The sequence below is a fragment of the Hypomesus nipponensis genome, chromosome 6 (genome assembly GCF_054491055.1).
Source record: "Hypomesus nipponensis isolate SF chromosome 6, ASM5449105v1, whole genome shotgun sequence".
NCBI classification, from domain to species: Eukaryota; Metazoa; Chordata; class Actinopteri; order Osmeriformes; family Osmeridae; genus Hypomesus; species Hypomesus nipponensis.
This window is the reverse complement of record NC_140366.1, coordinates 13,002,733-13,029,525: the sequence shown is the minus strand read 5'-3', so window position 1 is coordinate 13,029,525 and position 26,793 is coordinate 13,002,733. Positions and strand designations below refer to the sequence as shown.

The 26,793-nt window shown below is 47.2% G+C and overlaps 1 protein-coding gene across 4 annotated transcripts in view; it reads right to left on the bottom strand.

Annotated features, from left to right (window-relative positions):
• The window catches only part of sash1a (SAM and SH3 domain containing 1a), a 144,574-nt gene that overhangs the window by 23,832 nt on the left and 93,949 nt on the right, over positions 1-26,793 (bottom strand). For 3 of the 4 annotated variants that reach the window (XM_084700115.1, XM_084700116.1, XM_084700118.1), the window contains exons 2-4: positions 13,619-13,747; positions 4,020-4,070; positions 3,598-3,647 (exon numbers count right to left, since the gene is read on the bottom strand). In XM_084700115.1, coding sequence (XP_084556241.1) covers positions 3,598-3,647; positions 4,020-4,070; positions 13,619-13,747 — 230 coding nt within the window. Of the gene's footprint in view, positions 1-3,597; positions 3,648-4,019; positions 4,071-13,618; positions 13,748-22,039; positions 22,697-26,793 lie in introns of those variants that run through there. The other variant, XM_084700117.1, reaches the window with a different exon arrangement.

Sequence of the window (26,793 nt, the reverse complement as noted above, 5' to 3'; positions counted from 1 at the left end):
GCCTGGCTGCCATGGCAACCTAATGAGATGCTAATTGAATGGAGGCATGTATGCTTGGCCCCTCCACCTTCCTATCTTCCTCTTATGTCTGTCTCTCTCCATCTCTCCTTCTATTATCCTATCTCCCTCCGATTCTCTCTCCGTCCATTCCTCTCTATCCCTTCTCTTTCTTCCTTGCTCTCTGTCTCTCTCTCTTTCATGTACTCACTCTCCTTTTCTCTGCATCCCTCTCTCCTGTCCTGTCTCCGCTGCTATGCAGTGGACGAGCCAGGGCAAATGCTAATAAGAAGGGGTGAGTAGTAGAGGAGCTTTCTGCAAGAGGTCTGCTGCACGCTCTATAAATTAACCTCTCTCTCTCTCTCTCTCTCTCTCTCTCTCTCTCACACACACACACAGACACACACAGACACACTCTTTAGTCAAGGAGTAGTGAATGCCGCCGTCCCCCAGGCTGTCAGTGCATGTCTTTGTGTGGCTGCTTTAATTGGTTTAAATCTCTGCATGCTTCTCTACTTCAATCCTCAACAGTCATAAGTTCATAGAACTACATTGGACCACTTATGAATCATGAGACCAGGAAGGCAGTGACCTGGGTACTAATGCTGTGCACACACACACACCTCAGCTTAAGAGTGTGGAGGCTAGTAGTAGTGTGTGGTACTGTTGTGGGGCACACAGAGAAATAGAAACCTAGCAGTGAATCAGTAAGCAGCAGAGCAAATCAGTGAGGAGGTATCCAGTGCTCTGATTGGGGGTTTGTATATTAACAGAGTGGGTGTAGAAATTGGACCAGCTGTTCTCACTTTGTCGTGGAGGGAATGCTGATGATGAAACTTATATATGTATACATGTCCACGTGTGTGGGTGGGTGTCTTTTTAGATGTACGTTTATGTGTGTTGTGTTGAGTCTTTCATGTGTGTGCGTGTGTGTTTACGAGCCAGCCACCTGCAGCGGGCAGGACTCAGCGTTCCTGCTGGACAATGTGTTGGGTGGCCCAGTAGAGCTCAGACAGGAAGAGCAAGGAAACGACCCTGACAGGGGTCACAGTAGAGGTCAGAGGTCACGGGGATATCCTCCATGACTGGAGGGGGTGGATAGCACACTAGAGGGTAGTCAAAAGACTGGACAGGACATGTTCCAGCCTATGTTCACACATCTATGCGCACACACACACACCATCATACACACAAGGTCGCCGCCTTGTTCCATGAGGGACAGGACACCTTTCCTCTGGTGAGTACAGTTATCTTGCTGCTACGCTTGTGTTCCTCCAACATGACCGTGTTGCTATAACAACCGTCCATCTGCAGACACCTTTGTCATGACGTCAACATCAGCAGAACTTTGAAAACAAGCCAACAAACGCAGGTATCTACCTCGGAAACCCCTTCAAAGAGAAGGTTTATAAAACGTTGACAGTTGGCCAACCAAGGCTTATCCTAGTTATTCTTCAACAAAAGTATGTCACCTCTGTTGTCCTTTCTGGCCAATAAAAACTAGTCTTTTCTCTCCACGCCAACAGTATCGTGTCCACTAACCAATCAACCGTAACCACAGGAAGTTCCATGCTTGCCCCTTCCCATTCTGTCCTGCACTCCGAGCAGTGTTCTGTCATCGCCTCCCTGCAACGCCTCGCATGCCATGCATTATGGGAACGGTGCCTGCTTCCTGTATGGAGAGCTCCGGACGGGCATGGGTGGCATGGCCCAGGGGGTTCTGGGTAATGTCTTGTGAGGCCATTGTCCTCCAGTGTGAGGTGGTGATGGGTAGGCCGATAAAGGGGGGGGGGGGGGGGAGGGAGAGAGAGAGAGAGAGAGACAGAGAGAGAGACAGAGAGAGAGAGAGAGAGAGAGAGAGAGAGAGAGAGAGAGAGAGAGAGAGAGAGAGAGAGAGAGAGAGAGAGAGAGAGAGAGAGAGAGAGAGAGAGAGAGAGAGAGAGAGAGAGAGAGAGAGAGAGAGGGCCAGTCTGTCTACCCATGATAGATGGCTGCACCTAACAGCCGCTGAGTTAGGGAGCAGAGAGAATGAGGGATGTAGCATGTTGGTAAAAAATAAAAAGGAAAAAGAAGGGAAGCAATGAAAGTATAGAGGCGGGGGGAAATGAAAGGATAGAGCAGAGGCCGTGAAAAAGGGGGTCAGAAGGAGAGCTGGAGGAGGAGGGGTGAGGGAAGGGCCGTGTGGGTGACAGAGAGGGAGAGGGCAGAAATGGGACACCGCTTGCAATGGGGTGTGGGGCTCCATGGGATTTGGCGAAACGTGAGCACGGTGGCAGGGAGAGAAGAAGAGGGAGACAGGAAGTGTCAGGGTGAAAGAAGGGTGAAGCCAGGCCTCCCTGTCAATAAAGACCCTCCGGAATGAACCTGCTCCCTCCCTCCCCAATATAGGGGGGCTGCATGGGGGAGTAGAGAGAGAGAGAGAGAGAGAGAGAGAGAGAGAGAGAGAGAGAGAGAGAGAGAGAGAGAAGGGATAACAGAGCGAGTGAGAGATCCCTGGATACAAAGGGGGCCCCCCTCTCATTCTGAGAGGCTTCTGGGGCCTCCTCCTCCTCCCAGCTCCTTCATCTGGTTCCTATCACCCCGGGCTCGTGTTCCTCCGCTGCGAGGAGCCGGGGAGCACGGATCACGCCTGTGGTATGTGTTTCCTCACACAAACATGGGGCTCAGGCATTCAGACGTGTTCCCTCCTGAGTCCCGGAGGGGGCTGGTGACACGGTGTGGTGTCTCCAGTACTGTGGAGCATTTGTTGCCCTCCTGTAGAGCGTTTGCACCCGTCCCCCACCCCCCTCCCCTCCCAAAGCCGAGGGCCAGGACGCTGGTGTGTCATTGGGTCTCTGCAGTGATGTCACTCTGGGGCAGTCTTGTGACTAATGGTCATGTCCCCAGAGAAGAGTGTGTCACTGACTGGGCCATTGTGGTCTGAGAGGTGGACATTTGTGGTTCTTACACACACACACACACACACACATCCAGCAGGACAGCCCCACCCATGTCCTGCTGGATGGACCGGGACTCAAAGACACCAGGTCTACTCCTCCCTCCCTCCTTCCTTCCCTATCTTCCGCTCTCTCTCTCTCTCTCTCTCTCTCTCTCTCTCTCTCTCTCTCCTCTCTCTCTCATTCTCTCTGGCTCTTCAGCTCCTCCCTTCCCTTCCTTTCCTCTCCCCCGTCCCCCCTCTCCTCCTTTCCCCTCCTCTTCTCTCCTCACCCCTCTCTCCCCTTCCCTCCCCTCAGTGCACACAATGGCAGGAAGGAAGCCTGGAGGGGCACCTGCAGAGGGAGGGGCACGGAGAGGGACGGGACAGATATCCACGTTCAGGCTTGAGCCAGGCTGTGTGTGTGTGTGTGTGTGTGCGCGCATGTGAGTGTCCTTTAATACTGATGACTGTCTATGTAAGCATGTCCGTGATGAAGGAGAGATGATGCATGTGACTGTACATCATGCTCAAGTGATTACGAGATGTAAGTGTGCGTGTGTGTTGTGTGTGTGTCTGTGGCCATGTCTGTGTGTGCGTCCAGATGCTTGCGTGTGTGTGTGTCCTCATAAGCAGAGAGAGAGTGAGAGAGAGAGAGAGATAGACATGGATGGAGAGGTTCTTACTTTCTCTCTGTCTCTGGAGTGGACATCTCACTGCTTAAGCCCAGAGACTCCTGTGGACAGAAAAGGTACTGCGATCAGGCATGCACATAAGAGTCTGATGTCCTGAGCACAAGCCGCACAAGAATATAAGCTGCACTTTTACTTTTAATTTCATTACAAATCTTTACTCTTTCAAGTAATAAGCCCCCGTTCAAGTGTTGAGAATTAAATTAGCTGCACGGTCTGTAGAGATCTCTGACGATTCTTGCTCATAGTCCGGTTCTAAAACCGGAAGCTGTTTCAAAATATAAGCTACACAAACACAAGAAAACTGTACAATTGGAGTACAAGCCGCGGCTTATTTTCCGTAAAATACAGTAATGCTGATGTCACCACATTCTACCTCTCAGGTTTAGAGATGGCGTGGAGTGTTCTGGGCTTACCTGGATCTCTGAGCGGAGCTGTAGGGAGGTGGAGCTGGAGTCTACTTTGTCCTGTTAGAGAGAGGAATAAGAGGAGAGAGAAAGGGAGAGGAGGAGAGGAGGAAAAGGAGGGAGAGGTTAGATGAATGGAGAACAGACACTCGCTGGTTAACCAGACTCTGGGCTTCTGAAATAAACCGATGACAAATCACAGCATTGTAAAACACTGAAGTTCTGTTCCCAACACAGTGCCACGATGAAAAGATAAAGATGTCGTAGCATCAAGAACAAGAGGAGGAAAGTAGGGGTGACCCTGCAGGAGTGTTCACTTGTCCCGACCTGCACGTCAACAAAAAAAACAATCACACACGTGTGAACAGGCACACGCCTAAAACACACCCCACCTGAACAGCTGAAAACCTCACCACTCACCTGAGCTATTCACAAACCTGCTAAACCTGTTGGTTCAGTCACCTATAGGGCACAGAGTGTGTGTGTGCGCGTGTAAGTCTTTATGTGTGTGTGTGTGTGTGTGTGTGTGTGGTATTACCTACTTCAACACTATATGTAGTTTGAACAACTCAACAAACAAAGCAATAAGCAGCCAGTCAGCATAGAGGGTGTCTTTCTTAGCTTGCTGGCTCCGCCCTCGTACGACAGGTCCATCAAAGCGAGGGAACAGCCCCTCTGTTGTTCACCTGCAGGACCCTATCATCACAGCATCACCACACCTCCAATCACTCTCTCATCAATCACGACCAACATAAAGGAATCTACTCTGTCTAAAAACGATGAGAAGTATGAATTCAAGTCTGACTAGAAATATGGGTTTGAGTGTAGATCGCAGCCATGATATCAATTAATTGACTATGGAGGCAAACAGTGGGGACGGAAGTGTGTTTCCCTGACATTACCTGTGTGTGTTTGTGTGTGTGTGTGTGTGACCTCCCTGGCCCTAGACAAGTTCTTGTTGCAGTTCTCCAGCCCTGAACCCCATAATTCAGGTCTGTTTACCCTGTCAGTGAGGTAGATTAGCAGAAGCATATGTCTAAAACAGCTGCTGTTATTATGGCCAATCCAGATATTACTGACACACACACTTTCGATTGAGAAGGAGGGGGAGAGGGAGGGAGAGAAGGAGAGAGAGCGAGAAAGAGAAATACAGAGACAGTGCAATTCCTGTATGAAATGTGCTATATAAATAAAGTCTTATTATTAAAGTCTTATAAGTAATAGAGACAGATAGCCGGATAAACCAATTGGACCAACTCTCGCTGCCAAGTTATGCCTGCTGAAGAGATGGACGGCAGTCCATTATGGAAGACATCTGTTTCTTTTGCAATCCAGAACCAACTGACTATTAGCCTTTGGCAGTAAATTTGCATTTTAACATAACTATCCACACATTAACCTTTAATAACTAGTATCACCAAAACACAAGACTATACATATAGTACAGTAGCCTGCTGTATAAAAAGTGTATTCAAAGATGTTTGCACTGGATTAAATGTTAATTGTTCTGTAACCTGTAGCAAGCCATTTTTTCTGAGTGTTAAAATGTTTAAATGAAAACATGAAGGCTGTGTGGCTTCAGTCCCCGTCTCATATTAATCCCTTTTATATTGAAACTCCCAGAACAACAACAGCGGTAACCTCCCCATCCCCTTTACAGTGGAATGTGTTACTGTAGTGGAGCTAAGAAGCTAATGCTAGCAAGCTAACTGTTTTTCCAAGTACCTCAGCACCTGTTTAAGTGTTCTAGGGAAGATTCACTACATGGGAACTGTTCGTCATTCACATGAGTGTAGAGTTCAGAGAAGATGTGTGCTGCCATTACACCAAACCAATTCATATAGAAACACCAGCTTCCTGATAATACTTTCAGCGGTTGACATTGGTTCTGAAATGGTCTTCCTAATCTGTACAATCACATTTCCCCCTGTGTATCTATTTTACCATTTGCTACTTTAAAAATGTAAGATGATACCACAAAAATCATTTTTAAAAGTTCACTGGATAAAAATAAGACGATATTATCCAAGGTTGTTAGTTTGGAAATTAAAATGACTCAGGTCCTGTGCCTTGCTCTCTGTGGGAGGCTGATGAGGGTTGACAGACAGTCAGTCAGTCCTGGCCTCCCAGCTCTACCCACACATGATTAGTCCAGCTGGGACTTCATGTAATGCCTCTGCATGCCAGAAGCTTTCTACGTCTCTCCTAATCACTGAGGTCATGATCTACTCATGCATCTGCAGTACTGGACTGGGGTATGGGTGAGTAACACTGACTCTGATTGGGAAATCAAAGGTCGTCCAAAACCCCCTGGACGACCTTTGACTTAACAGAAGGAAATCCCAGTTAGCATGAAGGCAGACAATCAAAGGAAGAGCTGGTGTTGGATCGTTTTTCCGACCAATGTAATCCAGTAACTGAATGACTAGACATCAGCATGACCATTTCCCAAATGTTATCAGGAAACAAGGAAACAGATGAGAACAACTGGCAATGGGAATAGCTGGAGAGACTTCATCATAGCTGTCAGAACCCATTTACAGAGATTTATAGCCTTGGATTACTTAGGTGAAGCCATGGTCCTGACCAAGTCCAACGCTTTCAGATGAGTCAACATCAACTGTGGTTCCCCACAGGAGATAATCTGACTGTGTACCAGTGCATCTACCTAGCCTTTACTAGACAATAGCAACCTAGGCCTGACTTCCTGCCTGTATCTGCCTGCCTGCCTGTCTCTGCCTGCCTGTCTCTGCCTGCCTGCCTGTCTCTGCCTGCCTGTCTCTGCCTGGCTGTCTCTGCCTGCCTGTCTGTCTCTGCCTGTCTGTCTCTGCCTGCCTGCCTGCCTGTCTCTGCCTGCCTGTCTCTGCCTGCCTGCCTGCCTGTCTCTGCCTGCCTGCCTGCCTGCCTGTCTGTGCCTGCCTGCCTGTCTCTGCCTGCCTGCCTGCCTGTCTCTGCCTGCCTGCCTGCCTGTCTCTGCCTGCCTGCCTGCCTGCTTGCTTGCCTGTCTGCTTGCCTGTCTGCTTGCCTGTCTGTTAGAAGACTTTTAGAAGTGGACAGTCCAGATGTCAGTTCTTCCGAGTGTAAATCAGGAGAGTCAGCAGAAGAGGCCGGGGGGGGTAAGGGACTTCTGTAAGCCAGGGATCAGGTAGAGGCCCAAGGATGTCAAACTGTTCACATGGAGGCCAGGACAGGGCGGTGTGCTGCGCGGACAGTGACAGGCACAGCTCTCACTGGCTCGGAATGCAGAAGTGGGTACAGTAGCCTTCATATGGGAGATAAAGGGCTGGAGGTCTATTCCATCAGCAAGCAAAGCTTTGGCAGCAAGAGTTGGTTAAGCACACACCCAAACACACACACTGTACACATGATGCAAGTGCAACAAACTGGGGCACACACACACACACTCCAGCTCTATTCCTGAGGGTGGTGTTTCATGTCCTTTGTTATCAGATCCTCTTTGATGCCCGCTCCAGGGTAAAAGGCTGATATGCCAGTCTTTCCACTACAGGCACCATGCCCACTGACTATATAGCATCTAGAACCCCACTACCTAGCAAACACACTTCCAGAGTCCAAACTAGACAAGAACACAAAGCAGACCTCTGTTCCACCTCCTCCTCTATTTCAGTCTCTCTCTCTCTCTCTCTCTCTCTCTCTCTCTGTCTCTCTCTCTCCATCCCTGCAAATGAGGTAGTGAAGGAGAGAAAGAAGAAGGGAAAATAAGAGGGTCTCAAGGAAAAGCTAGTCCAGATAAGGGCAAAGGTAAAGGTGACCTCTGTCTGCCTTGTGGACTGCTGTGTTGGAGGCATGTTTGAAGAGCTGTCTGCAAGTGCAAGCAGGAAACTCCACAGGCAAATGGTGTGTGTGTGTGTATGCTGTGTGTGATGCTGAGGTCTCGCTTACACACATTCCCAGAGGGGGCGTGTTCTCCTTTACATGAACTGTTGAAACCTGTCTGAGATGCTGCCCCACTTCTCCTCAAAGGTATGCCAGTGCGTGCGTGTCTTTTGGCGTGATTGGTTAGTTCACGAGGAAAGGGTCATTATTTGTAAGTTAGTTTACACTTTGTTAATAGTACAGACACTTCATCTTGGCGTTATGGATCTGCTTCAACTGCACTGCTGAGAAACCAAACTGACACTGCTTCTTGACATGTGTGACAAGTCTGTCTGTCATCCCCCCCTGCAGAGAACAGCCAATCAGAGGAGTGAGGCTAATGACAGTCACAGTGTCTCCTCTGCAGACAGAGAAAATTCTGAACATTCTGACTACACTTTCACACACAACACACACAAACACAACAAACCGCACTAAAGAGAAAAGCCTTCCAGTCCGAATAGTCCTCAGACAGCTCAAATACACCAACACACTCCCAGAACACCAACACTACCAACGCACCAGGACAGGACACTCCCATTGCCATAGCCCACTCCCTGACATGATCACTGTAGGCCAGTGCCCAGCAGGGCAGTGGTGGTGGTGGTGCAGGCCCTAGCCTGATATACACCAAGGAGGAAGGGATGGCAGAGTCCGACAGAAAAACCAGAGACAGAAAAACCACCAGGCTCGGGCAGAAACTGAAAAGCGTGCCCGCAGGAGCACACACACATGCCCGCACACGCACACACACACATAAAAAAACACACACCATGTGTTGGAACCACAGCCTCGGTGTTTGACTTCTTTTGAGCATGTGTGGCATGCTTTGGTTTGAGTAACCAGGTGGCCTGGTGGTGTGTGTGTGTGTGCGTGCGTGCGTGACTGGGACCAACCCAAAGTGACAGTTAAAGGAGAAACAAGAGTGTTCTGCTCAGGCCTGCTGAACAAGCTGATCCTGAAGATACCACACACACACACACACACACACACACACACACACACACACACACACACACACACACACTCAGAAACAGGAGATTCTGGTCTGCAGTTGACTCCACCTCAGTCTAGAGAGCCAGCCCTACGCTGCTGCTGCAGACCTATGGGTAACATTTACAAGAAAACACTCTCCAGATTATGACTAACCCCTCCATACACTATGTGTGTGTGTGTGTACAGTGCAAGGAATTCTTAAACCAATAAACCCACATGCACTGTCATATGTTTGTCTTGGTATTCCTTCACAAATTCCTGTCTTATTAGAAATACCAGTGTCAGAGTCCTCATCCAGAACAAAGTCAAATAATAAAAACAATAAACTCTGCAGTACACAGAACTTCAGCTAAATATAGTTTCAACCACTCCCAGGATTAGACCTTATATCTCACAATACAAACACACACACCAAACATAAGCTTCCCCTGATAGTCCTGTGTCTTCACTTGGCATTGTCAGTCTCAACAAAGACAAAAATCAAGCCTCGAGAAACACACATCCCTCCCTCCTTGTTGTCGCTAGTTAGCGGGCTAGTGTGACCTTGTTGAAATGACCCACTTTTGAGATGAACAACGGTGCCACTCACCTGGGTAAACAACTCCAGCTCCTGCCTCTCCTCCCCTCCACAAACAAGCCCAGGCTCGAGTCCTGGAGCCCCGCCAACCACGCCAAGCAAGGCCCCTCCAGCTGCAACAATTATGCTAACCTGGTAACATCAGGGGCTGGGGATGAACTCAACCATACCAGAGGAGTCTAGAGAGGCCTTCCTGTCTGCTCCTGGTTGGTTTATTTACCAGGGATTAAACATGGAAGCTTACAGACAATAGGGGAGTCTATGGAGTCTAAGTGGTTGCTGAATGTGGTGCAATCACAATAGTCAGGTACACACTTCTTTTGTGGATGGTGTGCTATTGTTAAGGCCCTTGGGATATGTAAAATATTTGACATGATAAACACGAGGCTGCTTTAGGACAGACATTCCAACGGGAGATAAATGTGTACATCGTTTCTGAACATGGCGAGCTACCATCCAATGGGAAAACTCCAATTGTGTTTACCTCAGTGGAGGACTGGACCTAGCCAGTCCATTCATGCCTAGCCTGGAGCGATCCGCGTGCTCTGTCTCTATTACCTGTCCTCCTCCTGGCATCTTTGAGGTTCGTTAACAAAGACAGATAGTCAGACTAACGGACAGACAGACTGGCAATGCAGAAAGGCAGACTGACTGGCATACAGGCTGAAAAACAGTCATGCAAACTGTCAGCCAGACTGGCAGGCAGACAGGCAGACAAACAGAACAACAAGCTACTGCAACTATTTAAATACATGATTAGAGGCTGACGTTACTAAGAGCAACGAGACTCCACCTCCGACAGAGATGAGTCGGAGAGCGAGGTAGACACTTGAGAGACACTCAAGATGAGCTCAAGACGTTCAAAACCCTTGAACTAAGTAGTTTCAGCACATGCCGTATCTCCAACACATCTGTAGCCTCAACCATAACAACCTCTCGCATATTGACTATTGCTACAATACATGTGTGACCTTTAACAAATCTACTGTCAATAACATGTTTTAACGGGAACCTCGATGTGAATGGAGTCCAGAGTGGATCTAGTGGGGCTTAACTGTGCTGGGCCAGACTCGTCCTGCTGACAGTGGAAGCAGCCTAGTCAGCCTGGCTGTATAGGAACGCCAGGCTGCGTGATAAGGGCTAATCCATACGTCTCATTCTCCGTGGGGAAGTTTGTTTAACCCCTTTGTGTCCCACTCCACAGGTCTGCCCCCCACAGAGCCAACACAGTGGAGGGGGGAGGGGGGGGAGGAGCCAGCACAGGTCGACAGGAAATGGGGACCCAGATAGCAATCGCTAAGAGCTTCAGTCAACAGTTGGTTGTAAGGCCGGGGTGGGGTTGGGGCTCCGTTTGAGGGCCCAACTTGTCAACACTTCTAAATACAACAGAAACTGACACGGTTTTAGTCAACGGGGCACTCCCCCGGGGAAAAGTAAATACTGCTCCAATCACACAAACCACCCTGGAAGTTTTTTGTATTTTTCTGTTTTGGGAAACGGAATGTCTGAGAGCAGTAAAAAACGGAAGTGTTCCGAGTCACAAGCCATGAAGGAGAACGGTGGAGAGGAAAAGAAAGCAAAACTGGATCGTGTATTAAATATGTGCTTGGACTTAGTGACCTCGATATGGGTGTAATTGGAGGATCATGGGCTGCGGAGAAGAGAAAGTGAAACAGGACACCAAGTGTGTTGATCCTTTGAAGCTGGACCAATGGGCTTCCTGAGAGGGGACTTTCCAACAGCAGCAGCAGCTTTGTGGTCTCGATCCAGGCCCTCAGCAGTTCCACAGACCAACAGGACCAGGCAGGCACTCTAACCTACGGCCTCTCACAGTGTCGTCCCAGTCTTCCTGTGTCTGCTGTCACGTGTATGTCATGTCCTCTAACTGGGCTGCGAGGACCAGGCAGAGTCACAGCTACCTTGATCTCTGACCCCCTAGAACCCCATGCCTTAGAGGTGGACAGAGTGACCAGACAGGCCACAGTGATGAGGCGTCTCAGGGAAGAAGAGAACATATGAGAAATAAGGAGAAAAAGACAAAAGGGTTGAAATTCAAAAACGGGATGAAGAAGAAGGGGCTGAGAGAGGAGTGGTGGTGGAGGAGAGGCTTCCATGTCCCAGAAGACCCTGATAGCCTTTAGCTATGACGACCGGGCCCTGAAAGGCCATGTCCCTCAAGGGGGTATCGTGGGGGATTTTAAATGCCACCCCATCAGTCTGGCCTTTGAGCAGGACCACCTTATCTAACTGTTATTGGTCCCTGGAGAGCTTCTGAAAGGGACTGGCAGGCAGCCATTCTCATTGGACACATTTCTTGTGAGACAATCATTATTTTATCTCCCCCCCTCCTCTGTTGCCATTCTTTCCTTCCTCCCCTCACTACTTTCTCCAATTTCTCTCTCTCTCTCTCTCTCTCTCTCTCTCTCTCTCTCTCTCTCTCTCTCTCTCTCTCTCTCTCTCTCTCTCTCTCTCTCTCTCTCTCTCTATCATAACATAGTTATGTGTGTGTGTCTGTGTGTCTGTGCGTGTTTGTGTGAGAGTTCTGAGCAAATATATAATCTGATCTCCGTCCCATCCTCCTCTTCCTTTTTTCCTGAATATCACTCTGTGCAGTCAAACTTTTTCCACCGACGTCTCGTTCTAGTTATCTCTCTTCTCAAGGGAGAGAGGCAGCTGCTCTTATAAGCTACTCTTCTTTCCTTTTCCCTTGATAGATGTCCCATGTGCTCATCATGCATCTTTGAAACCCCCCTGTCCTAACCTTAGTCCCGGCAAGGGCGCTGGTCACAACTCCAGACTGGGTCTAAACTCCAGTCCAGCCCCAGACGTTAGACACATCCCTGGGTCCCTAGCCTCTACTGGCTCTAGGCTCCTGGCCAAAGGCCCCCAGCCCCCTAGCCAGCCCCCTAGCCAGCCCCCTAGCCAGCCCCCTAGCCAGCCCCCTGCAGGCAGACTTCCCCAGCCAGTAAATCCAGTCCTGATTGCTTCCCCTTCCTCCACTTTATCTGCCCAGGATGGAACCCCTCCAACCCTCACATACTGTACACACACACACACACACACACACCCACACACACACACACACACACACAGATGACCCACTTCAGTCCAAACACACATACCTACACACTCCACTCTAACATCACCTTTACTTTTATCTTCCATCTTCATGCATTTTATCACTTAATAGTATCTAATTGACTCCTGACACAAGTGGGGATGACATGAGAACCCAAGGATGGCAGCAGGCCTGGAACAGACATGCAGGCTGCTTTCCTGCTCTGAATCTGACACACATACATTAGTTGTGCTGAGTTCTTCATGAAGATTCCCCTTGTGACTGGAATTAAAGAATCTTTCTGAAATGAGATTGTTCGTCTGCGCTAAGGGCTAAATGGATGCCGATTCAAATTGAATATAATTAACTATGAACAATGCTAAACTATGTGTGTGTGTGTGTGAGTGTGTGTGTGTGTGTGCGAGAGAGAGAGAGGTGAAGCATGTCTGTATGTGTGTGTGTGTGTATGTGTGAGTTAACCCCCAGTGTGTGGAGCGCTGCAAGAAGGGAGAGCCACTTGCTGCCAGTACCAGCTGCATTCTTTCATATCTTCATCAGTAGCTTGGCAACACAGGGGGTGCCCCACTACCCTAGATCTCTCTGAAAGGAACCCAGAACCCCTCCAGAACCCCACGAGGACCCCCACCCCAATCCCCACCCCCACCCAGCACAGCCCCTTTCATACCAAGCTGCTTTAGAAAATAGTCACAACCACAAACACTCTAGATTATTCTCTCTCTCTCTCTCTCTCTCTCTCTCTCTCTCTCTCTCTCTCTCTCTCTCTCTCTCTCTCTCGGAAATCCCACTATGTAAAGCTATAAACTGGTCTAATGGGGAGGGTGTATTATTTGTTCGAAAAAGGATTAAAAAAAAAAGTGTTTGCCTCAAGAAATGTGGAGATTGGCTGAACTCAACTTCAGACAGGATGCCCTTGAGAGAGGTTGCCAGACCAGTAACAGTATTCACATGTTGGGAGTTGGGTTGCCAGTTTTGTAACTGTGCTCACATGTTCTGTGAAGTCAAATAAGGGTCTACTGTCCTACTTGGTGGTTTGGAAGTATAAAGGTACTTAAAATAAACACAAGGTGTGTGTGCGCTCACCATGTCCAGGTCCTGGGAGACGCGGCGTTTGCGTAGCTCCTCCATGCGGTCGCTAACGTCGTTGAAGCAGGTGTTGTAGTACTCTGAGTACTCCTGAGCAAGGTCATCTATGTTCCCCAGAGAACCGTCCTGGAGGTGGGGAGGAGGGAGGAACAGAGAGGAGGACTGGTTAACTTCTGCCACAGGTAGGCTCGCAAGGAGACAAAGGCAGATAGAGTGGGACGTAAGAATGACGAGCCCATGAGTGAATGCAGATATATCCAACAATAGCAGAAAAGAAACTGACGTCGAATCATTTCATGCAGACCACAAGGCGGGTTCTCATTCAGGGAGTAGCCTTGACAATTCCATTGTACACAGTATCATACCACAACAGTGAGTCAAACACCATTCACCATCCTCTGTCCCTGAGTGTCTTTCCTAAAGACCTCTCACCTCCCGCCTCCTAACTCCTCCAGGCCAGGAAAAGGAGTCTGATCAAATAAAAGCCTTAACAAGCTCTCTCCCGATCTGCCCCCGGCTCCGGGTACAGCTTAATGAAGACGCTGCCGCAGACGCCTGTTATTAGCCGCTCGGGAAAGGCGCCAGCTTAGCGGGCGGGTGTGCTGCTCTGGCCGGAGGTGGCAAGGGGTAGCACAACGGCACAAATCTAATCACTCACCCACCTCTTCCTCCCCCTGTGCCAAGTTGGGCTAACTTTGTTAGCAGGCTAATAGCTGCGAATAGCTGGTAGGGGAAGTCCACCAGGGGATGTGTGAGGTTAGAGGTGAAAAGGTTGGGGCTGTTTGTTAGTCTATCTTACCGCTCTCTCTGGTGGATACATGGAGAAAGGAGGAGAGTGGGAAGACATAGGGCTGATCATAGCTTATGCTGACGCTACTGTAGAGGATGTGGGTCTAGGTATTGAGGTGTGTTTGATGGTTGGGTGTGCTATGCATGTTTGTGTGTGTGTGTGTGTGTGTTTGTGTGCTGCCAATGTTTCTTCAATGGCCCATGGCATCTACACATACTCCACATCCTGAGACACACACACACACACTACTTCTGCAGCAAAAACATATCAGTTTGACTTTTAGTAAAGAATCTAAAATTAGGGTAACTAACTACTATGGCAAACTTTGACATTTCCCTCGTTTTTTTTCTTTCTAATCAGTAGTGGCCTTTCTGACATTCTGCAACCCCTGTAACCCAAACACAGTCTTCCTGCCCTTGTGCTCGCCCTCGGTCCCCTCTTCCTGCCTTTGTGTGTGTTTGAGATAGAAGGAGGAAGCAAACTCCAAATAAGAAAAGACCTTACTCAACAAAAGTCACCTCAAACACCCTGCATAAACGACAAGGAGGGATATGACTGGATGAAGTTTCAGAACTGCAGTCTGGAGCACACAGCAACGAATGAAGTATGCTTAACAGAGATCCGCGTTCCTGCTTCGATTCACAGTTCCTCCATCCAGACAGAGGCTACTGGACCTTTCCTGCCCCGAGCCCCTGCTGGGCAGGTAGGAAGGATGGGTGGCCGTGTGTGAACCTTCAACAGTGTTGTTGTGTTGGGTGCCAGTCAGACAGCTGGCATTGAATCACCACACAGGATCTGAACAGTTTCTCTCAGTCTCTGGTGTCTCTCTGTGGGCTCAGAACAGCTCCCAGTATCTCAGTGCCAGTCTCTCATGAATGGGCCACTGTAGAGCGGGTGAGCCACACGCACACTGGGTAGAGAGAGGGGCTTCTTCAGAGATGGCCCCTGTTCAGGATGAACACACACCCGGGCGGGGGCAAGCACACACACACACACAAAACAAACCAGTCTGAGCCAAGACAACATATTCTACATTCAGCTTCTCAGTGGGTCGGATCCATCTATCTTACACATTACTGGAAACGTCGAGAAACATTCCACTTTAACCAACACCTCAAACCAACACATGGCCTCCTCCCTTTGGCCGCCACCTAACTCAATAACCCGCCTCCCCGTCCACACTCTGATTCACAGAGTCAAAGTCCAGTTTGTTCTGATCTGTTTCATATTTGTCCACCCAGCCCTGCTGCAGGAGCTCTGTCCAGGACATATGGTTTGAGATGGTGGAGATTCCCTGTGGGAGCCCTGGCTGGGCGGGCACATGCTTTACTGACATTCTCCTAACATTCCACTGCGGGAGAGAAAGAGAGACGGAGGGAGAGAGAGATGGGAGAGAGAGAGAGAGAGAGAGAGAGAGAGAGAGAGAGAGAGAGAGAGAGAGAGAGAGAGAGAGGGCACGCTAGTTAACGAGCAACAGGAGTGTTTATTAAGCGTGAACATGGCGTGACTGGCTGTCTGCATGATGGATTTGGAGACAGAGAGACAGAGAAAGTGAGTGAAAGAGACAGAGGTCTGATACAGTATCATGACTGATTGGACGAGAAGAATCCCTGATTAGAATGACCCCAAATGGAATGACCAGTTCTAGGCTTTAATTCATCATTTTTAATCATTGAGTTTGTGTGTATCATTTGTGTGCATGCCTGGGACTCCTTCATTTGCCATGAGCTAACCCAGCTCCTACAGAGCTGGCCTCAGCTGGGACACTACCTGGAGCACCCCCCCCACCCCACCCCACCCCACCCCACCCCACCCCAAGGCCCATTCGAAAAGCTCAACATGACTAATACAACCCTGATGTTTGAGTAAGTCTGCATCATACTACATCAACCAAAAGAACTATGAGACTAGAGGAGAATGCATTAAACGGACATGAACAGATTTAGTTGTGTGTGGGTGTACTTATGAAAAAAGACTGGTTTCTGCGCATGCGATGGTCTCACCCCCTGTGTATACACAACACTGACGACGCGCCTCACATTCAACAGCATGGTTAGTGACAACTAAAGACAACACCCACACCGATACAGGAGAGAAACCAACTGATTTCAGAATGTGTCTGCTTTCAACAGGACTGCTTTGTCCTCGCTCCTTAACAAAGTTTCTCGTCCAAAACAACGTTTTTCTCGACATCCTGTTCAGTTGAATTGTGTCATACTCAAAACATTGTAACAACATTTTGGGACTGGTCCAGTCAATCTTCTACAGAACTAACAGCAAGTGAAACAGAAATTCTGACTGGATGTCAGGTTCCTGTAAATACTCCTGCTGCATCTTGCTATTCCAAGGGTGGACAGATGAGCTCATGTCTTACGGTTTATTGCATCATAACCGTTTTTTGCTATAATTGCTCAACATTAAAAAGTTACTGTTGAACATGTCCCAGATAAAAACTAGGTAGTCTTTAACAAGAAACTCCCACCACATTTTTTCTTCCGACTTTTGTCTTAAGAAACTGTGACTAACAATTGGTGATATCATCTAAAGAAACCATGGCCAGATTCCAAAACTGTGCGCAACGTAAAGGGAACATAGGCTGTGAGACAGCACGGCCGAGGAGATGAGGGTGGATACAGCCTTGGGACCTGCTGACCCCAACCTCGTTAATCAATTAGCCGGAGCATTCCTGTCATTCTGACCAGCCTGGACCCTGTGGCAGCAGCAGGGAGACCCTCACACCTCCAGGGCTCAGAGCCACACAGGGCAGCTTTGTGTACTGACACTCTTACAGACACACTGCACACTGACAGACATAGCTGTACAGACCAAAGACCAGGTGTGCACTGTGAGAGAAAAATGATGTTATAAGACATGTTAGAAACGAATAAGGTCAGACTTTGATAATGAATGAAGTTGGAATACACCGCAAATACATTCCTATCTCTGGTCCATTTTTTGGAATGTGCCATGGTCATTGCCGCATATAATAAAAAACATATATATATTTCTAACTCGGTGACTGTAGTTTGAGCTGTGCGGCAATGCAACAGACAGTCCGCCAAGCATGCAGAGCGTTCAGAGCGACGGTTCATTCTTGAATGTTCTACCAACCACTTCCCTCACTCAGAAATACTGTGGCTTGTAACAGAAAAAAAGAACCAAAAATCAAACAACGTTTTTTGGTCATGATTCTTTCACATAGTGAACAGATGTAGAAACATTTACTCGATATTGTGCTGAAAACTGTTCTGATAAGAGTGGCTCTTGTTGGAATAAAATCTAAAAGAATATATTTGAGCAATTCAACACTTCAACTGTCTGGATTGGGGGCTGATATTTCCCTTCAGAGGACATAAGGACAGCCAGGCCACGAGAAAGAAAGCAGTTCCTTTTGTCATTCTAAGAAGAAAAAAAATGAAACAAAAATTTGCACTCCAAAGCTGAAATCACTCTAACCCCAAGACAAACATAAATAGCACACCAAGCCACTTCTGTCAAAGTTATTAAAACATTCCATAACCAGCGTGTAGGACTCTCTCAAGCTGACCTCTCCTCTTGCGTGCCACCAAGTCACTACACAAGTCACAGAACTAATCATTTAGCTCAGGCTAAACTCAATTGATTTCCACCGCATGCTTGGTTGCGCTACACTCTTAAAGCCAGTGCTTGTTTGTCACTGCAGTCAGAGATGGCATTCCAGACTTCTAAAAACCATTAGCTCAGGCTAACGTGTTTGTTCTGGTCTAAACTCTGGCTAAACATTCATGTTTGTCTTACTTGAGGTACATGGTTACGTGGGATGTAATGTAATGGGTTGTATGGCAGAGGTTATTGTCACAGAGTTAGCCTTGTGACTTAGAGGGAGGGACGGTGACAATGGATTTGGGTATTTGATGCGATGCTAAACTGGTATAATCAGTTACACTGGATAGAAATGACTGCCTTTTTTCTGACCCACTCAGTTGTATTGTATCGTCTTGTCCTTATAACTGCAAGTTAAATACAGTAGAGATGAATTAAAAGCTCTTTTTATTCCCGAGTCACACTGGACATGTCAAAGACTAGCCAGAAGCCACACCCACCAGCCCCCACACAAGCTATCTGCACAATAGCATTGGAGTGTAAGCAATCCCTCAGTCCACCTCTCTCTTTGTTCTTCTATTCCCTGGGGTTGTTTCTGAAGCCAAGGTTTAGCAGCAGAGGACAATAGGTGTCCTGCCCTTGTCCCCACCCATGCCCCAGCCAGAGTCAGCAACCAGCCCCTAGCAGAGTAACCAAAGCTGGCCTCCCAGAGCTACTGGTGGAGAGATGGACAGCTGGAGAGAGGATGAAGGAGGGGAAGAAGAAGCATTAAAGATCGATATAAGATCGATATATTTGATAAAAATATTATTAAAAAAAACAAGGAAAATAAAACTGTCTTTGAGGAAAAAGACTGAGGGTGAGGAACAGATTTTAAAAAAGCGAGGGAGGGAGTAAAATAACTAAGTATGAAGTAAGTATGATGAAGCTTCCAGAGACCCAGGGGTCTTTGGAAGATTGAAGCAGGGGAAGGAGGTGATGGCCATACCAGGGCCCGTGGCCCGGCCTTTCCAGGGGGGCTTCCTGAGGATATCCGCCGCCGAGAGAGAACAGGGCACCGCCGCCCCGCCAGAGGAAACCTGCTGGAGCTCTGCCTGACCCCGACGACCCCAGCGTCTGGGACGAGACAAAACTCAAAACCCAGACCGGGCTGACCAAGAAGGAGCCTGTCCTACCACTAGATTTGGCAGAGGCAAAGTTAGCACATGGCCTTTTCTGTAGTCCTAACAAAATGTCTTCCTGAAACTTTGCTTTGAGACAAACATCCAGGACACTTGGGATGAGAGGCCTCTTTCAGAGAGGCACTGGGGGAACACAGAGGATGACTGTTAGCTTTCCACGTCTGTGATCAAATTATCGGGTCAGGGACGAAAATTAGATGCCTGAGCAGACTAAGGCATCCTTGAAAATGAGCAGATCTGTATTTCTCATTCCTCAGGGCTGTTTGGATGAGGTGAGATGAAACCTTGTCAGTTAGAGCTACTCTGGTTGAGCTCCAGAGTAGGGTTCTGAGTGTGTTCTGTAGACTCTGGTGGGAATGGTTCCCTCGTATCTACACGTACCTCCCCCTCTCTGTATGTAAACCTCCAAGACGTCAACCAAGATTACCTACTGGTACCTCCTAGAGCACTGAGGTGGTTAACTAATCCGCAAAAGCCTTGAGTTTGTATAAAGAATAGTGCTGATTTGAGGTCTCCTGGAACATCTTTCTCTCCAAACTAAGCTCATTTTAAACAGCAGCAGTAAAGTGATGCAGCCGCTAAGCTACAGCCCTATAGGTTTCCTTCAGACAGCCCCAGACTCTTAATTAGCTACAGGCTGTTTACCCCACATGCAACCACAAATAAATGCCTGGCTGGCAGGCTTAATGAGAATACCAGAGGTATTCTCATTAAACAGCCCCCCCCCCCCCCCCCTTCAGTGAAGAGTTAACCTCAGAGAGGGGTAAGTGTGTGTGTGTGGGGGGGGGGGCTTAAAACAACCCAGGCTTTGATCTATGGTCAGTACTTCAGTTCTTGCTACTGTGTGCCATGCAAACACTCAAAAGACTGAGAATCCATGATCAAATTTAATCTGGTTCCCGAACATGATAAGAGGGTATTTTCAGGCTTATTGGGAAGATACGCATATCTCTGCCCTGGTTATCAGCCTGTGATTTATGTTAAGATATGAAGGTTATGTGTGTATGACCTTTTATACGTACATGCAGATGTTGGTGAAGAGGTCAGGTAAAAGAGCTACAAGGCTATCCTAGATCTATAAAAGATTAAACTTATCTGTCCTAGCCTGCATGCCTATCTAGATTCACTAGAACTTGTCCAAATGGCAAAACTGATCTATAACACTTATGCTAGATGTTTCAATCTCCCCAAGCAAAGGTTAGCTCAAAAGGCCATTCTCATACAGGGGCCCTTTTGAAACAAAGACCATTGAAGAGCATTACGTAGCGAGAAGACTATATTTAGCACAGCCATTTTACTTGCCAAAAGATACTAGAATACACTGTGCCGGGCCCATTCACTACACAGGTTTCATAAATATGGGTTCAACATATTGTTGGCTGGGTAATGTCATCAACAGAAAAGCCCTGGTTGAAACAACACAGCTTGCAGGTGCAGTTGACTTTTCCAAGACATTTCCAGGCAACAAAATATACATTCAAAATAAATGATTAAACAGGGTGTTAGCAACCAAGCACACATTATGCCTACAAGAAATAGGGCCACAATAACATTTATCTCCAAATAAAGAGGTTTGGGGCCTTGAATAAGAAATTGAGCTCAGAAACCTGCAACGTAACTCAGAAACCTGAAGAGAAGCCTAATGGTCCAGTCTGTGACAGGAAATAACTGCTAGGTCTTTATGCTGACAGACTATTAGAGGATCACTGCAGCTAAAAACATCTCCCTCTCCCTGTCTCAGGTCTCTGTGATGGGGGAAGGTTAATGGAGAGCTTTGTGATGGACACAGTGAAAGAGGTTTGTTACAGTAACCAATAGAATCATAAGTTGGTGTGTGTGTGTGTGAGGGCTACAGCTGTAAGGGAAATGCGTCAAAGATGAGAGCACTGCAAGCCATTTGTCTTTAAAGTAATAAATCTAGTTAAATCGCTTGGAACACAGCCAAGGTCTCCCACCCAGAGTCAAAGGCCAGAAGTGATTCTCCTTCCCACACACTCATATGCCTCACAAATACACACACACACACAGAAACCACACAAAGGTGAGAGATAGAGATAGAGAAAAGAGAGAGAGAGAGAGAGAGAGAGAGAGAGAGAGAGAGAGAGAGAAGAGAGAGAGAGAGAGAAAGATAGAAAGAAAGAAAGAAAGAAAGAAAGAAAGAAAGAAAGAAAGAAAGAAAGAAAGAAAGAAAGAAAAGAAAGAAAGAAAAGAAAAGCTGATTTCAGAAATACAAAATTGCAACATTGATTTCCAACATAACATTGGCATTCCGTTAGTGCAAAAACACAGCAACAAGTGTCTGGCAAGCTGACTGACTCTTGAGCCCTCAGGGAACATAATGAGTTTCAGAATAAATTAGCTGTGTTGACGAATGCTATCTTCAGTGTATATTACGGTGTTATAAACTGTTAAAATTGCCTATAATTTCTCAATTTCATAGCCAACTCTATAGACTACAATAAGAGGACTGCTAAGGTTCCCATGCTCTGTACTACAATTCGAATGGTTAAATAACGAGTTAGAAAAAGTGGAATTGTCAGAGCGCAATATACCATTCTCACCTGTGTCCTGGTTCCACCAACTGATTTAAAGCATAAAGAAGGTTTGGCGAGCAGCTTTAAAGAACATTACTCTCATCCCAACCATACGTTAGGCAAGATTATGAAATTTGATAAACGCCGTAGTCTAGGCTGTGTGGATTCGCTTGCCTCTTGTTTTGATACGTGATTTACATGCATTCATGCATCTCAATACACAACTGAATCAGCACTGAGGCCCCTTTGAGGAAAACAGTTGAAAAGCTTTTCACGTGTAAGTGTTACTTTCCTGTCTCCCCTCCCCCTCCACAACGACCCACACACTCACCAGCATCCCCATCACGTCAGTCCAGAGCTGGGAAAAACTATCTGATCCTCCGCTTGCCGCCTCGGGTTCGACGGCGGAGGCGGCGGCTCCTTGGTCGCTCTCCATAATGTTTACGAAGTACAAAGTTGCCTTTGGTGCAAAGTTTTAATCCGAAACCATTCACAATACTCAGCCAAGATATCCGGTGGCAACCGTGGACCGTGACATGCACCTTTGCCAAAGAAAGTTGCCCTTGTCTTAGCCTTGAAATCCTTCAGCATTCCTTGGCACAAAAAACATTGAAGGTGACACAAGTAATATACATCCACCCATTCTTATGAAAGAAAACTTGCTAAATATACAAGAGGCATGTCTCCGTAATGCGCTGCACATAATTCTCGCCGTACGAAGAAACCATTAAAAAAAATAGCAACAGGTTTCACAGCAATCATTCCGTCTAAAAACTTTGTTGGTTGAGTAGTCTACTCACTTCGCTGCACCGTGCGCTGGCTTGAACCAAAGCATACAGCGGGTGAGAATTATTTAAGGCGCACGAACAGTTCGTTCAAATATTTAATGTAATAGCAATCTAACGGGTTTTTTAAAAAGTCGCACAACTCTCAAATACAGATATATGTGTTTTCATTGACAACAAAAGAAAAGAACGCCCGAAGCGCTGTCCTTGTGGATAATTATCAACGCTCCCTCCTCCAACAGTGAGCTCCCCCTTACTTCACTGCTCTATCACTCCTCCCAGTTAAAACGCCTCATGTAAAAGCGGAGCGGGTTCAAACTTCAACGGGAAAGTTTACTTTTTTAAACGTCCTTTAAGAATTGTTATTTGTAATCTGTTGACCGTTTTAGAAGACATCATAGGCACATACAGCCAGCGTTTAGCCCACGAGGGCTTATCCTTTCCACCAATAGTCTGCAGCTTTTAGAGAACAAAGCGACATTCTCTACACAATTGTATCAAAAACAAAAGCGCATGGGAAAAATATTTCTACACGCAGTGACGTAAATCTTGCCCTATTCATGCTACTAAATCTGCATGAACGGTCAAAGTGTACAATAACGAAACAGGCAATCCAGTAATACAGCAGGGACTATGGTCAACCATAACAATGCATGTGTTATTACTTTACTTTATAAACATTATTTGAAAGCCAATGGCATTACAATATATTCCCAAAAGGACAACAGAAGAGTACACAAACTACAAAGATTAAACATGTAACTAATGTCTTGCATGCATCCATGAAATTGTAAACTGTGAATAATTAGCTGCTTGTTTTGTTCCACTGGGTAACTCTATTGTAATGCAAACGTCTTGAGTGTGTCTCAGTGTCTCTCTGCTGCCAAATGCACATTCTCTGAGAGAGCAGCGTGTCTACTGAACAGCAACAGCTGCACCATCTCGTGACAGCTGCCAGAGCAGAGAGAGAGAGACACACAGAGAGAGAGAGAGAGAGAGAGAGAGAGAGAGAGGGAGAGAAGGATATGGTAGGGAGCAAGTAAGATTGTGTGGAGAGAAAACATTGGAAGATGAGAGAAACAGGTACACATAAAAAATAAATATATATGTGAGAGAGACCCCAATGTGAGACACCAATCAAAGCCCCAGGTCCCCACGCATGACCGCAGGCCAATCAGAAGCCGTGAAGGCAGGACTGTACTTGCAGGTTGATGTTGATGTATTGCACCACTCTTTGCATGGTGAGGAGTATAGTCAAGACGGCCACCATGTGACATCCTGCTTGTGTGTGTTTGTGTGTCTGTGGACCCCTGCTATGTAATCCCATTGCCACCCCACAAGCATGCTCCACATCAAGGTGTTGTGTCGCCAGACAGAGGCAGCACCCATCCAACCTTTCCTGCCTCAGACATCCAACCTTTCCTGCCTCAGACATCCAACCTTTCCTGCCTCATTCACCACCATGGCTTCATACACATGGCCTCCACAGCTCCAAGGTGACCAGGAAGAACATCACACCATGTGACATGTCAACCTAATGTCCAGGAATGGAGGCAATGAGATGTCTGGAACATATGAACATGCTTAGACCAACACACAGCTGAAACCTATTAAATTCACCTCTACATTTTGAAATCTCGTTCTGAAAAGGGATGGATGAGGAGAAAGGTAAATTGATGTCATGGCTTTCTATCATCCAGGGGTCAGATGGTGCACACTATGACATCAGAATGATCAATCACTCTGCATGTAAAGCTGAGTAGGCCCTTGAAACCTGTAGAACCATAACCCACAGAATAGGAGAATTCGAGCCATACCATGTCTACACTCCCTTGTTCTCCCTCCCTCCTTCCAACCCCCCCCCCTCTCTCTCTCTCTCTCCATATCTCCGTTCATCCTTCTCTTCCTCTCTGTCCCTGCACCTGGGTCAGACATTGAAGGCAGCGTTGTGTCTGAGAGGATACAGAGGTCCTATCCCAGGCTGCATTGATATTCTGCTGATCAGACCAGCCAGTCCCCGTTCTCACTGAGTACTCCTAGTTCTAGTGCCAGTTTGGCTGGACATACTCACACACTCACACACTCACTCACACACACTCAGCCATAAAAGACAGGCCTAGCTCGTAATCTGTCCCACCTGCAGGGGGCGGCGGCGGAGGCAGGGGAGGGGGTCCGGAGAGAGAGAGAGAGAGAGAGAGAGAGAGAGAGAGAGAGAGAGAGAGAGAGAAAGCGAGAGAGTACGAGGAAGAGGAGCAGACATATGTGTTAAGCACTGTGTGCCCCTGAGGTAGAGACACAGATAGAGATCAGATAAAACCCACATCTACAGAGACACCCCCCAAGGCTCCTTCATTAACCTGCTTACATACAGTACTGTCAGTACCACAGACAACACAGCCTTCAAACAGTCAACATAGCGTCTATATGTATGAACTGGGTTAGATGTGTATGGACATGATGGATCTACAGTCTGTGTGATGTCAACACCTTGTCATCTCTTTCTTTACCTTGTACCTTATCTGCTAACTCTGAGATAGTCTGGCACCCAACTGGTGTATTAGTGAAGGAGACAAAGTAGTATGGAGTGGGGAGGGGAGGATAGGAGACGGACAGGAGAAAGGAGAACCAGAGGAGGAGAGGAGGAGGGGAGGAGAAGAGAGGATAGCAGGACATGCCAGAAGACTGGGATTCAAGGGTTAAGACAATGGAGAGATAGAGAGGATGAGGTAGAGGGAGGGAGACATGACAGAAAACTGATGAGAGGTGTGCCAGACCACCCCAGACAGAAAAAGTAACCTGTGTAGGTCAGTGACCCTGATCTGAAAATATCCCCCAGGGATCGTGACCTTTCCAGGCAGTGGTGATAAATAGCCCGGTGCAGAAACAGACAACCCCACAAACATAATATGTTAGATACAATTAGATACAGTAGCACATAAACACAGATAGTTACTGTACATGAAGTATTACCTAACTGTTACAGTATGTTGTAAATACATCATATTGTCCTGTAAACTTTATATATACAATAACTACATCTCTAGGTCGTTTATTCAATATTCTTTGACTAACTTGCATGAAAGGGAACTGAGATACAAGTTTGATCACTATGAACAGCTCTGCATGTTGAGTTCACTTGTTTTTAATACAACTCAAAAGGGTCAAAGGTAAAACAAAGCTGAGATGTCTCCTCTGAAACAGTATGCTTTGAATATTTGTGTGTGTGTTGTATAGTGTGTTTGTGTGTTTGGGCAACATCCCTGCCCTGTGCTACTTCACACACCAGTGACTCTTGCGTGGGAGTAATCAAACAGGCCCAATTAGCCGAACAGCTAATTACCATCCTCCAGTTAGACCCCTGCAAACCAGCTCATTAATTGAGATAAACACTGTTCTGCGGAGCAAAAACAAAGGTTTCAGGGAGTAATAATAATGAACGGCCTGTGTTCTGTTTGTGTTTTTAAGGTATTATTCTTTGGAGGGTGCTTGCCTGTAATATCATGAGCAAAAGCTAACTTCAAACACAAAGAGAGAGAGAGCGATAGAGAGAGATAGAGACTGCTCGGAGGAGAGAGTGAGAAGGGAGACCCGGGTGGACAGAAAACAGAAAGCACAGAAAGAGAGGAATAGAAAGGGACCATGCTGAACTGGAGAGGGCTTGTGTGATAGCTGTGCGAGGCACAACACACACAGACAGCTATCTGACACGTCAAACAAAACACACAGAGCGTGGTATGTCAACACAATAATACTACCTGGTCGGTGTTCATACTTACTGGTAGGCAAGGTAACACAATAGCTCCCACTATCTGACATGGGCACAGGGATCCTGGCTGGGCCAGAGGAATGTCAGCAGATAACAGAGCTACAATCTCTCCACAGACCAAGGATGCAGCAGCTTGTTTGGGTTGAGGTGCAAGGCGGCAGGGGGATGCAGGGGGGTGGGGCGTGGGGAGGTAGGCGTAGGGTGGGGGTAGTGGTGGTTGTGGGTTCCTGTAGCAAGACTATAGACTACTGTTGAAGAAAAGGAGACATTTAATTTTTTCTGGGTTTGATTATCACGTTTCATTGCGTGTTTGTGTGCATGTTGGTTGTCTGTGTGTCTGCGTGTCTGTGTGTCTACGTGTGTATGAGGGAGAGTGTGTGTGTGTGTGTACATTTATGAGCTTGCATGCATGTTCACACACACTTGTTTCCAAGCGGGATTTGGAACCATCCGAGTGGTTATTTAAACCCCCTGGTCCCTCTCTACCCACACTACACTGCTAAGCCTCAGCCGACCAAATTCTTCACGCAACAC